Source organism: Haliotis rufescens, unplaced genomic scaffold (assembly GCF_023055435.1).
Source record: "Haliotis rufescens isolate VD_foot unplaced genomic scaffold, xgHalRufe1.0.p SCAF_1, whole genome shotgun sequence".
Lineage (NCBI taxonomy): Eukaryota > Metazoa > Mollusca > Gastropoda > Lepetellida > Haliotidae > Haliotis > Haliotis rufescens.
This window is the reverse complement of record NW_025963779.1, coordinates 27,635,865-27,647,646: the sequence shown is the minus strand read 5'-3', so window position 1 is coordinate 27,647,646 and position 11,782 is coordinate 27,635,865. Positions and strand designations below refer to the sequence as shown.

At 39.5% G+C, this 11,782-nt stretch overlaps 1 protein-coding gene across 4 annotated transcripts in view; it reads left to right on the top strand.

Annotated features, from left to right (window-relative positions):
- LOC124149476 (atrial natriuretic peptide-converting enzyme-like) overlaps window positions 1-11,782 on the top strand; it is a 42,328-nt gene that overhangs the window by 15,688 nt on the left and 14,858 nt on the right. For all 4 annotated transcript variants that reach the window (XM_046521087.2, XM_046521083.2, XM_046521085.2 and 1 more), the window contains exons 4-8: window positions 1,688-1,798; window positions 2,057-2,170; window positions 5,213-5,320; window positions 8,562-8,669; window positions 10,600-10,710. In XM_046521087.2, the coding sequence (XP_046377043.2) occupies window positions 1,688-1,798; window positions 2,057-2,170; window positions 5,213-5,320; window positions 8,562-8,669; window positions 10,600-10,710 (552 nt within the window). The remainder of the gene's footprint in view (window positions 1-1,687; window positions 1,799-2,056; window positions 2,171-5,212; window positions 5,321-8,561; window positions 8,670-10,599; window positions 10,711-11,782) is intronic.

Genomic DNA, 11,782 nt, shown 5'->3' with positions numbered 1-11,782 from the left:
TTCATCTGGGGGACTAGGAAGGGTAAGGAAAAGGAAATTAAGTTTTGAAATGAGCATTGATTTGATAATTGCAAAATGAGGTTATATATTATTACCAACTAGAAAAATATAGACACTTTAATAAAGCCAAACAGACTGAATTCTATACGAAATGGGCTCCTTATGAAAACCTTTTGAAAATATAAACATTTGCTATTCCAAAACTTTACTAAATATATATCCTGCATCCTGTCTTCATAAGTACTAAAGCTTCTAGTGAGTGTGAATGTGTGTATGGATGTGTGCGAATGATATGTACTTTCTGAAAAAACCCTGGTCATGTATTTTGACTCTCATCCAAACATGATGTACTTTTACCAGGAACAATAAAAAAAAAAAATAAAAAAAAAAATAAAAAAAATATATATGTACATGTAAGGACAACAACAAATTTTTGTTGTTGTAAGCATATCCTGAAAAACGTTGTTTTCCTCATAAAAAAGAAGTTGACAATAACAACACAATTATGGAGTCTTGATATTTTTTTAGTCACCTGACTGAAAGTCAAATGAGCTTATGTCATGGCACGCTGTCTACCTTCCAATTGTCTACCCATCTGTCCGTCATTAACTTTGTCATTTTCGACACCTCTTTTGAAGTTACAAGGCCTATGAAGCTAAACTTTTTTCGAATGATCCTACCTATGGTGTCTCTAAAAACTGCTCACAGAATTCAGATCCAACTGTAAACGTAGCGGCCACGTTAAAATGCCATTTTTGCCTGTTACTAAGCCGTTTCTGCATGAAGTATATGGTATGTGGAATAACATGATATGACCTTTGACCTTCACATACCTCCATTTTTGTAGTGTTACTGAATTTTCAGTGTCTCCTCTAAAACTGCAAGGCCTAAGCTGAAACTGTGAATGAATGCCCACGGAATTCCAATCTGACTGTAAACATGGCTGCCATTATTTTTCATAATTTCAGCTTTGGCGACAGAGCCTTGTGGCTCTGTTTCTTTTTCGGTAATTTTGCAAATTCTGCACAAACCAGATGAGCTGCAGAGTCTTACAGCTGTGTGTCTAGTTAGCATGTAAGTTGTCAGGAATTGTATGAGCTGCCTTGGTCGAGATTGCAGTACAAACAGGGTATATGTTGGAAGGGTCTGTCTACAGGGAGGTCAAATTATAGGCAGGGTCATGTAAGTTGTAGCAGGGTCACGTGGGGTATATGGGTTCTTTTGCATCCTGCATTAGGTTTTATACCATGAGCCGGATCAGGCTACAACAAATTTATCTTACCAACATGTTTTGATATGACATGGTAAAAGAATTCAAACAAATTCAAAATTGATAGAAAACAGCTGTTCGATTGAGCAGAGGTTAACTTGCGCTTTGTCACATGACTTCTATTGACATGGAAAAAGCGTGCAGATTTTTGCTTTGAAGCAGGCTTTTTAGGGATTTATTTTGCCTCTCAGAAATCCACATGCAGCTTTACTTGCTTGTGGTGGGGTATAAGAGGGTTTATTTGCCCTCTGAAAAATTTATTCCCCTCCTGGGTGGGATGCATTGTTTTTTATCAAGATCATGTGGACCAATCAGATTTCATCATTCTGACATGGAGGTATGATAATATTATTTGTATGTACTAAGATCCTTTTGCTTACTATTGCCCCTGATGTTGACATGTGTATATTACTCCAGCATGTGGGTCTGACCAGCTCCGCTGTGACAGTGGTCAGTGTGTAGACGGCAGCTCCAGGTGCAACAGGAAGATTGAATGCTTTGACCAGTCTGATGAAACCTCCTGTTCAGGTTTGTAACTTACCATTGTTTGACTCTGGAATAAGGATTTATTCCTGTTTGACTAGTGAAACAAGTCAGAGGTGATCAAAACAAGATGTCCAAGTCACCTCAAACAATAGTTGCTTTTCAGGTCTCCTGACTTGAAGTCAAGTGACCTAGTGTCATACTTGTAGCGATATCTCCTGTGGAAGCCAGTGTTGGATGATAAAATTAATTTTCATACAGCAACATTTTCCCAGCCACTGACATGTGATGATTCTATTCCAGAATGTCAGCAGTCAGGAGGCTACCAGTGTGCCTCAGGCCTGTGTTTGTGGGACGGCAAGCGCAGATGCAATGGACGCTTTGACTGTGCCGACCTTAGTGATGAACTCAACTGTCGTAAGTTAATAATACTTTGAACTTATTAAGAGGCGACTAACGGGATCGGGTGGTCAGGCTCTCTGACTTGGTTGATGCATGTCATCCCAGGTCAGTGTTACTTTAGGAATGTTATTTTTTATGGTGTATGATTTTTTTTCATATTTGACAAAATAATATACTGAACAAAAAAAAGTTAGGAATTGTGAATATTTATGGGGATATTTTTATGAAATGGTGTGCTCAGTCTTCACTATGAAAGAATATCCCCCAAAATATTCATGACCCCTAACTTTTATTGTTCAGTATATATCATTTACTCATTCAGTCATTTCTAGTAACAACCAAGTAATAATGTTTTGAATGTGCATGTATTTCTCAGCAGCCTTTAAGTTCACTCTAGTCTGCTTAACCCAGACTACCAGATTGTGCTGAGGACAAGTCAAAAATTCTCATTGATTAGTAGCATTTGAGGACTATTATTCTGTCCAGTTCTCAATGCTTCAGTTTCACTACTAATTGGAAGTCAAGAAAACTGACAGAAAATGTAAACATAGTAAACATGTTTGTTTCATTCATGAAGGACTGGCTACAAACTCTGAGGACAGTAAAATAACATTTACACTAGTCCTCTGAATGATGACTTCACATATTGGAGCTAGTTTTCAGTCCTACTTGCACTTGGTTGGGTAGTCCAGTGGTTAAAGCAATTCCCAAAGTTCAGGTTAAAATCCCTAAATGTCACTGGATCTGGTGCTAGAATAGAACTTTCAAATAGTTCTCAGGTCCCCTTGCACTCTGGAGCAGAGGGGTAGTCTAGTTGTTAAAGCGTTTGCTTGTCATGCCAAAGGCCTGTGTTCTATTCCCTGCATGGCTACAATGTGTATACATTTCTGGTGCCCCTACCATGATGTTGCTGAAATATTGGTTAACAGCAAAACGCCATCTCCCTCCTTTGCCCTTTGTCAGCTCTATCATATGTTGAGACAAAATCTTTTAGGAGATGCTTTCTCTGGAATCTATTTATATGTATACCTGGGCAGGGGTTGCACTTATGTTTAATGCTAGATGTCTTTGCACAGTACAGGTCAATGAATGTTATGACTAGGTATTGTTTTCCTTATCCAACATCTCCTACCTTTCCCCATTTCTTGCACCAGGTTGTTACATTTGACACAAATATGATGAGGAACTCAAATATCATCAACCTTATGTTCAGGGTCCCCTGTGGGGATTCAAGACGATGTACATTTTACACAAATATGATGAGGAACTCAAATATCATCAACCTTATGTTCAGGGTCCCCTGTGGGGATTCAAGACGATGTACATTTGACACAAGTATGATGAGGAACTCAAATATCATCAACCTTATGTTCAGGGTTCCCTGTGGGGATTCAAGACGATGTACATTTGACACAAGTATGATGAGGAACTCAAATATCATCAACCTTATGTTCAGGGTTCCCTGTGGGGATTCAAGACGATGTACATTTTACACAAGTATGATGAGGAACTCAAATATCATCAACCTTATGTTCAGGGTTCCCTGTGGGGATTCAAGACGATGTACATTTTACACAAGTATGATGAGGAACTCAAATATCATCAACCTTATGTTCAGGGTCCCCTGTGGGGATTCAAGACGATGTACATTTTACACAAATATGATGAGGAACTCAAATATCATCAACCTTATGTTCAGGGTCCCCTGTGGGGATGCAAGACGATGTACATTTTACACAAATATGATGAGGAACTCAAATATCATCAACCTTATGTTCAGGGTCCCCTGTGGGGATTCAAGACGATGTACATTTTACACAAATATGATGAGGAACTCAAATATCATCAACCTTATGTTCAGGGTTCCCTGTGGGGATTCAAGACGATGTACATTTTACACAAGTATGATGAGGAACTCAAATATCATCAACCTTATGTTCAGGGTTCCCTGTGGGGATTCAAGACGATGTACATTTTACACAAGTATGATGAGGAACTCAAATATCATCAACCTTATGTTCAGGGTTCCCTGTGGGGATTCAAGACGATGTACATTTTACACAAGTATGATGAGGAACTCAAATATCATCAACCTTATGTTCAGGGTCCCCTGTGGGGATTCAAGACGATGTACATTTTACACAAATATGATGAGGAACTCAAATATCATCAACCTTATGTTCAGGGTCCCCTGTGGGGATGCAAGACGATGTACATTTTACACAAATATGATGAGGAACTCAAATATCATCAACCTTATGTTCAGGGTCCCCTGTGGGGATTCAAGACGATGTACATTTGACACAAGTATGATGAGGAACTCAAATATCATCAACCTTATCATGCTTATGTTCAGGGTCCCCTGTGGGGATTCAAGACGATGTAAACGGTATCCTGTTGATAAAAAGACGATGGTTCAGTATTGGCTGTACTTTCACCTAGGCTAAATGCAACAATGTTCAATCATGACACAATGCCCAACATGTCTGAAAGTAGGGCTGGGGCGAGTCCAAATCTTTTACCCGGGTACCCAACCCCCTTTTACTTGACCCTGCCCAGGTACCCACTGTAGGTCTCAAGAGGAATTATAATAGATATATGGTCTCTTATGAAACGATCGAATCATGCATACACTGAAGTTGACTGAAGCTTTATCTTTACTCAAACATATACAAGTCAAAAAGAATGTGTGCATCGTCAGAAAGAAATGCAAACATTAGTGACTTGTAGTGTAACCACTGAGCTATAGTGAGTTTTTGTCATTAAACGATATATCACGTGACTAACCACGGGTCCAGGCAGTACTGTGGGTACCCGGGCCCTACTCAGGACCCACCCGACCCTAGTAACCTAGTACCCGAGTTACCCGTCCCAGCCCAATCTGAAAGAGATCAACCTGTAAGTAGCCATTAGTGTTTTTCACTTTTTTCAAAGGAAAAGTTTCGGGCAACAACAAATTCAGTTGTCATTTGCCATGTGGGTTTTTGACAAATTTAGAACCCCAGCTGTCAACTGTCACATTTCTGATTCATATGCATATTTTCATGTTTTCTTCAGCTCGGAGAAGCAATTACCATGTGTGCAAGAATGGAATGCAGATTATACAAGGGCTGGTGTGCAACGGCGTTGATGACTGTTATGACAACAGTGATGAAGAGGACTGTCGTAAGTTTCTATGGTTACATAACATGTTATATTGAATATTCTCCATTTGTTTAATGCTGTGTATGCTGTCAACGTACAGTACAACCAACTCCATGGGACCATGAGAAACAGTTTGTCCAACCATTATTCAATCTGAGCCAATCTCATTAAAATCAGATTCTCGTTCTCGCTACCGCTAAACAAAGATCTGAGGACATCCCATTACAGGTCACGTCAGACCGACCTTTCGCGACCTTTGACCAACCAATGGAATGACTGACAAGATGTCAACATTAGAAGGCATCTTTCTCGTGCTTTACGGCCCTAATTTCAAATTGGGGACTATGCTTCGAAACATATTTTGACAAGTTCTCAATAAACAATTTGAAACCTGAACGAAAGAACATTCTGGAATGGCTAATAGATGGCCTAGATTGTATGGATTCAGTTGTTAAGCCCTTAACTATCTCTGGAATACCCTGTGTTAAATTTTTCAAGGTTGCATGATTAGAAATCACATTCCGACTGTCACTTTCATGATCTGGTAAACGGCGCTCTGATTGGTTGGATGAAAGGTCGGTCTGATGTGACCCCGAATAGGATGTCCTTAGATCTTTGCTTAGCGGTAGCGAGAACTAAGATCTGATTTTAATGAGATTGGATTATGAGCATGCAGTACTCCTCCTGGGACAGGAGACTTGGATTCCTTTTGTTTCACTATTGACAACATTATTCCAGAATTGATTGTAGCTTTTTTCAGGGGATACTTTGTATCATTTCTCCTGTGTAACAATGAAAAGTAAGAAGAATGGCATGACCTGGTTGAATGTGTGTTAATATGCCACAATGTGACCTGGTTGAATGTGTGTTATTCAAGAAATAAACAGGTGGGAGTTGTTTATTGTACAATAAACAACGACCACTATTTGTTTATTTTATATATGAGACATCAACATCATGTACATCCTCTTTAAGCAAGTTAAAAAAGAACAAGCTTTGAAAATACTTTCCTGTATTTAAATAATGATGACACCCTGAATACAATTCGATCTTGGCAAGGTGGGACAAGTCATTTTGTGGGGAGTAGTTTGGTATTTCCTGGATATTCTCACAATTGTCACAGCGATTATCTGTGCCTTTTCTCCCAATACCAATTGTCATATCTCGCCCACTTTTGGATGGGATTGTTCAGCCATCGCTTTTATCTGCATTGCCCAGCTACATCTATGGGTTGGTTGGTTGGTTGGTTTGTTGTTTTACGCTGCACTCACACACTTACGACTTTATTCGCTCACAACTTGTATATTGGACGACGTTAATTTTGAGAGGGGAGTGTCTAGTGACATCTATGGGGAACAACTCACTAGACACTCCCCTCTCAAAAATAAAGTTGTCCAATATACAAGTTCTGAGTGCATGTTCGAATTTCCAGAAATGAAGTCATGATAGAACTCTGTTTTATCGTGAAATAAACCAAACTTCGTTCTTCATTCTTCTTTGCGATTTATCATGTAGCTATTGTATATTATACCACAAGGAAAGAGTGAGTTTAGATTTTACATTATGTCAGTATTTTGAAAGTCATATCCAACAAGACAATGTTATGGAAATAAAATATGTTATCAGTACATAAGTTGTATTTGATATTTAATCCCCAAACATATTTTAGCACAGCAATACTTATGTATAACCTTAAGAGACAGGCTGTATTGGTTGGTTTGTTTGTTTGTTTGTTGTTTAATGCCGCACTCAGCAGTATTCCAGCTATATGACAGCAGTCTGTAAATAATCAAGTCTGGACCGGACAGTCCAGTTATTGATATCATGAGCATCGATCCACACTAATGACATGCATCAACCAAGTCAGCAAGCCTGATCACACGATCCTGTTAGCCGCCTTTTACGACAAGGATTGTCACCTTTTACGGCAAGCATGGGTTACGGAAGACCTAATCTACCCCGGATCTTCACGGGTATTGCCACACCAGTTGAAAGTCACTTATACTGTAAGCCTCAAGGTGTCCTGGTTGAGAGGCAGTTATTACAACACTTAGATGGAGTATTGCTAGTACGATCACAACATTCACTCATTCTCTTGACAGAGGAAAATATGTTCAATCATTCTGTCTTAAATATAGTAATGCGCTTATTGAAATATCACATCAACCAAGTATGTGAGGTGTGAGGGCTTCAGCTGAATACCTACTTCAGTTTATGGAACACATTTTAATAGCTATATGCTCAAATGCTACCCATGATATTATAATTATCATAGACTCAATAGACTAAAGCTGTTTCCATCAGAGACACATCTGTACCTGTCGTTGAGCTTGGCTTACCACATGATCACTAAATCAATATCATCCAGCTTTCACTGGAAACATTGAAAGGCATGTTATGATAATTGCCAGTCATTAATGTTTGCTGTGGAGAACATGACGAATCCCGCTGTGCAAACGCATGTACATAGTGCATTCAGTAATAATTGTAAACACTAAGTACTTAGGACAGTTATTATTGCTGAACAAACATGGCCGAGGTATTTACAATGGTCATGGTTGCTGAACTCACAAGTGTTTTAGTACATTCTTTGCCCTGAGCTGTGCCATCATAGGTTTTGAATGTCTGTTGTGGGATTGTCTGTGTATACTTGGACAAAACTAAAGGTCATTTATGTGCAATAATGTGACATAAGTATTGACTGCGACATCACGATATGAGTATTCACACACATCCATGTGGTTAGAACATTCTGCAAACAAGTGTTTGTATCTGTCAAACATGTCCCCACGGACAATAGACAGTCAGGTTTTATCTAGGGTGTAACAGTGCTGTGTCATGTTTTAGTGTATCTAGGGTGTGACAGTGTCATGCCATGTTTCAGTGTATCCCAGGGTGTAACAGTGTCATGCCATGTTTCAGTGTATACCCGGGTATAACAGTGTCATGCCATGTTTCAGTGTATCCCAGGGTATAACAGTGTCATGCCGTGTTTCAGTGTGTCCCAGGGTGTCACAGTGTCATGCCATGTTTCAGTGTATGCCAGGGTGTTACGGTGTTATGCCATGTTTCAGTATATCCCAGGGTGTAACAGTGTCATGCCATGTTTCAGTGCATCCCAGGGTGTAACAGTGTCCTGCCATGTTTCAGTGTATCCCAGGGTGTAACAGTGTCATGCCATGTTTCAGTGCATCCCAGGGTGTAACAGTGTTCTGCCATGTGTCAGTGTGTCCCAGGGTGTAACAGTGTCATTATATTGCAGGGTGTCACTCAGGCCGTGTGCCCTGCCTGGATGGCAAGTGTATCATGAGGGAGTGGATGTGTGACGGCTACCCTGACTGTGTCAATGGCACGGATGAGGCAGGCTGCAGTATGTCATTTTCTTTCATTAGATGTATTACCGGTAGTTTACAGATGTATTACCGGTATAGTTTACAGATGTATTACCGGTATAGTTTACAGATGTATTACCAGTATAGTTTACAGATGTATTACCGGTATAGTTTACAGATGTATTTCCGGTACAGTTTACAGATGTATTACCAGTATAGTTTACAGATGTATTACCGGTAGTTTACAGATGTATTACCGGTATAGTTTACAGATGTATTTCCGGTACAGTTTACAGATGTATTACCGGTACAGTTTACAGATGTATTACCGGTACAGTTTACAGATGTATTACCGGTATAGTTTACAGATGTATTACCGGTATAGTTTACAGATGTATTACCGGTACAGTTTACAGATGTATTACCGGTATAGTTTACAGATGTATTTCCGGTACAGTTTACAGATGTATTACCGGTATAGTTTACAGATGTATTTCCGGTATAGTTTACAGATGTATTTCCGGTATAGTTTACAGATGTATTTCCGGTATAGTTTACAGATGTATTTCCGGTATAGTTTACAGATGTATTTCCGGTACAGTTTACAGATGTATTACCGGTACAGTTTACAGATGTATTACCGGTATAGTTTACAGATGTATTACCGGTATAGTTTACAGATGTATTACCGGTACAGTTTACAGATGTATTTCCGGTACAGTTTACAGATGTATTACCAGTATAGTTTACAGATGTATTACCGGTAGTTTACAGATGTATTACCGGTATAGTTTACAGATGTATTACCGGTACAGTTTACAGATGTATTACCGGTAGTTTACAGATGTATTACCAGTACAGTTTACAGATGTATTACCGGTACAGTTTACAGATGTATTACCGGTATAGTTTACAGATGTATTACCGGTATAGTTTACAGATGTATTACCGGTATAGTTTACAGATGTATTACCGGTACAGTTTACAGATGTATTACCGGTATAGTTTACAGATGTATTACCGGTACAGTTTACAGATGTATTTCCGGTACAGTTTACAGATGTATTACCGGTAGTTTACAGATGTATTACCGGTATAGTTTACAGATGTATTACCGGTACAGTTTACAGATGTATTACCGGTACAGTTTACAGATGTATTACCGGTATAGTTTACAGATGTATTACCGGTACAGTTTACAGATGTATTACCGGTACAGTTTACAGATGTATTACCGGTATAGTTTACAGATGTATTACCGGTACAGTTTACAGATGTATTACCGGTACAGTTTACAGATGTATTACCGGTACAGTTTACAGATGTATTACCGGTACAGTTTACAGATGTATTTCCAGTATAGTTTACAGATGTATTTCCGGTATAGTTTACAGATGTATTACTAGGGTAGATCTAGGGTAGAATAGGTCTTCAGCAACCCATGCTTGCCGTAAAAAGCGACTGTGCTTGTCGTAAGAGGCGACTAACGGGATCGGGTGGTCAGGCTCTCTGACTTGGTTGGTGCATGTCATCGCATCCCACTTGCGTGGATTGATGCTCATGATGTCAATCACTGGATTGTCTGGTCCAGACTCAATTATTTACAGACCGCCGTTACATAGCTGGAATACTGCTAAGTACGGCATTAACAACAAACAAACAAACTGTTTGCTCATATAGGAGCTCTGATCTTGTATCTCTGTAACAGCTAACAATGAAGCTGTTGTGTTAGAACTGAAGACTAGATACCAAGATATCACATTTTACAACAGGACTACTGTCAGACAGTAGAGCAAGAGGGTAACTTTCTGCTACATATTATCTCATATTAACTCCCCATGAACAGTTAGGTGTATTAATCTATATCCTCCTCGAATTCCTTAACTCAGGGCAACACTTGTATAACTTTTCAATTTTCTGGTTAACATAAAGCATAACTTATGACCTTGCTTCACTTCAACAATTCAGACCAGTGTTCTGCGAGTGAGTTTGTGTGCAAGGACTACCAGTGTCTCAACTACAGTCGGGTGTGTAATGGAGTCTTTGACTGTGCCGATGGGGAGGATGAACGTGAGTGCGGTGAGTTGCCACAAACATTCCACAACCTTATTATGATGGTGATTCAGGGCAAGGAGAGGCACCAAGCAGTGTTTGCTGGCTGTGATAGCGGACCAGCAATGTACCGGTATACCCCAATCTCATTATAATCAGATCTTCATGCTCGCTACCTCTACACAGCGATCTGAAGACATCCCATTACAGGTCACTTGTACCGTACAGGTATAACAGCTTCTTCGACACTATATAACGACACTACTTCTTGTCCCGTCATCAGGTGAATGCTGAGTAATCGAACTGAGTTATATGTTTGCATGGTGATATGTCGGTTATTCTATATTTTACAAATAGTCTTTTTTTCTGAGAAAAAATAGAAAAATGTGGGTTTCTTGATCTCAAATAGAGACATCAGCTCAGTCGGCCTTGTGTGGGAATGACATTCCATAGAATCATCATGAACAATGGATGACGTCATATTCAATTATTTTCCACAATGATTCATACGATGCCCCTTGCTGTAGGCATCTTCTCATTGAAAAAGCGGAACAATCTCATTAAAATCAGGTCTAAGTTCTCGTTGCCACTAAACTAAGATCTGAGGACCTTTTGCGAATTTTGACCGACCACTGAAATGACTAACAAGAAGTCGACATCAGCAAATTAGAAAGCAGCTTACTCGAGCTTTGCGGCACTCGTTTCAACCTGGCGACTTACATTTCAGACTACGCTTGAAAAATATGTTGACACAGTTCTCGATTAAAATTTTGAAAACTGAATGAAAAGAACATTCCGGAAGGTCTAATATATGGTTGCAATTGTATGGCAGTGCTTCCCACATACTGTGCAACACCTCCTCAGTTCAAATGTTTATCCCACGGAAGCGAGAGAGAGATGATAATTTTGACGGAATCAGTCGTACGGGCTGTAACTGTCGTTCGGAATACACCGTGTTAACGTTTTCGTGTTTGCATGATTAGAAAACACATTCCGACTGTCACTTTCATGATCTGGTAAGCGACGCTTTGATTGGTCGGATGAATGGTCGTTCTGACGTGACCCGTAATGGGATGTCCTCAGATCTTTGTTTAGCGAT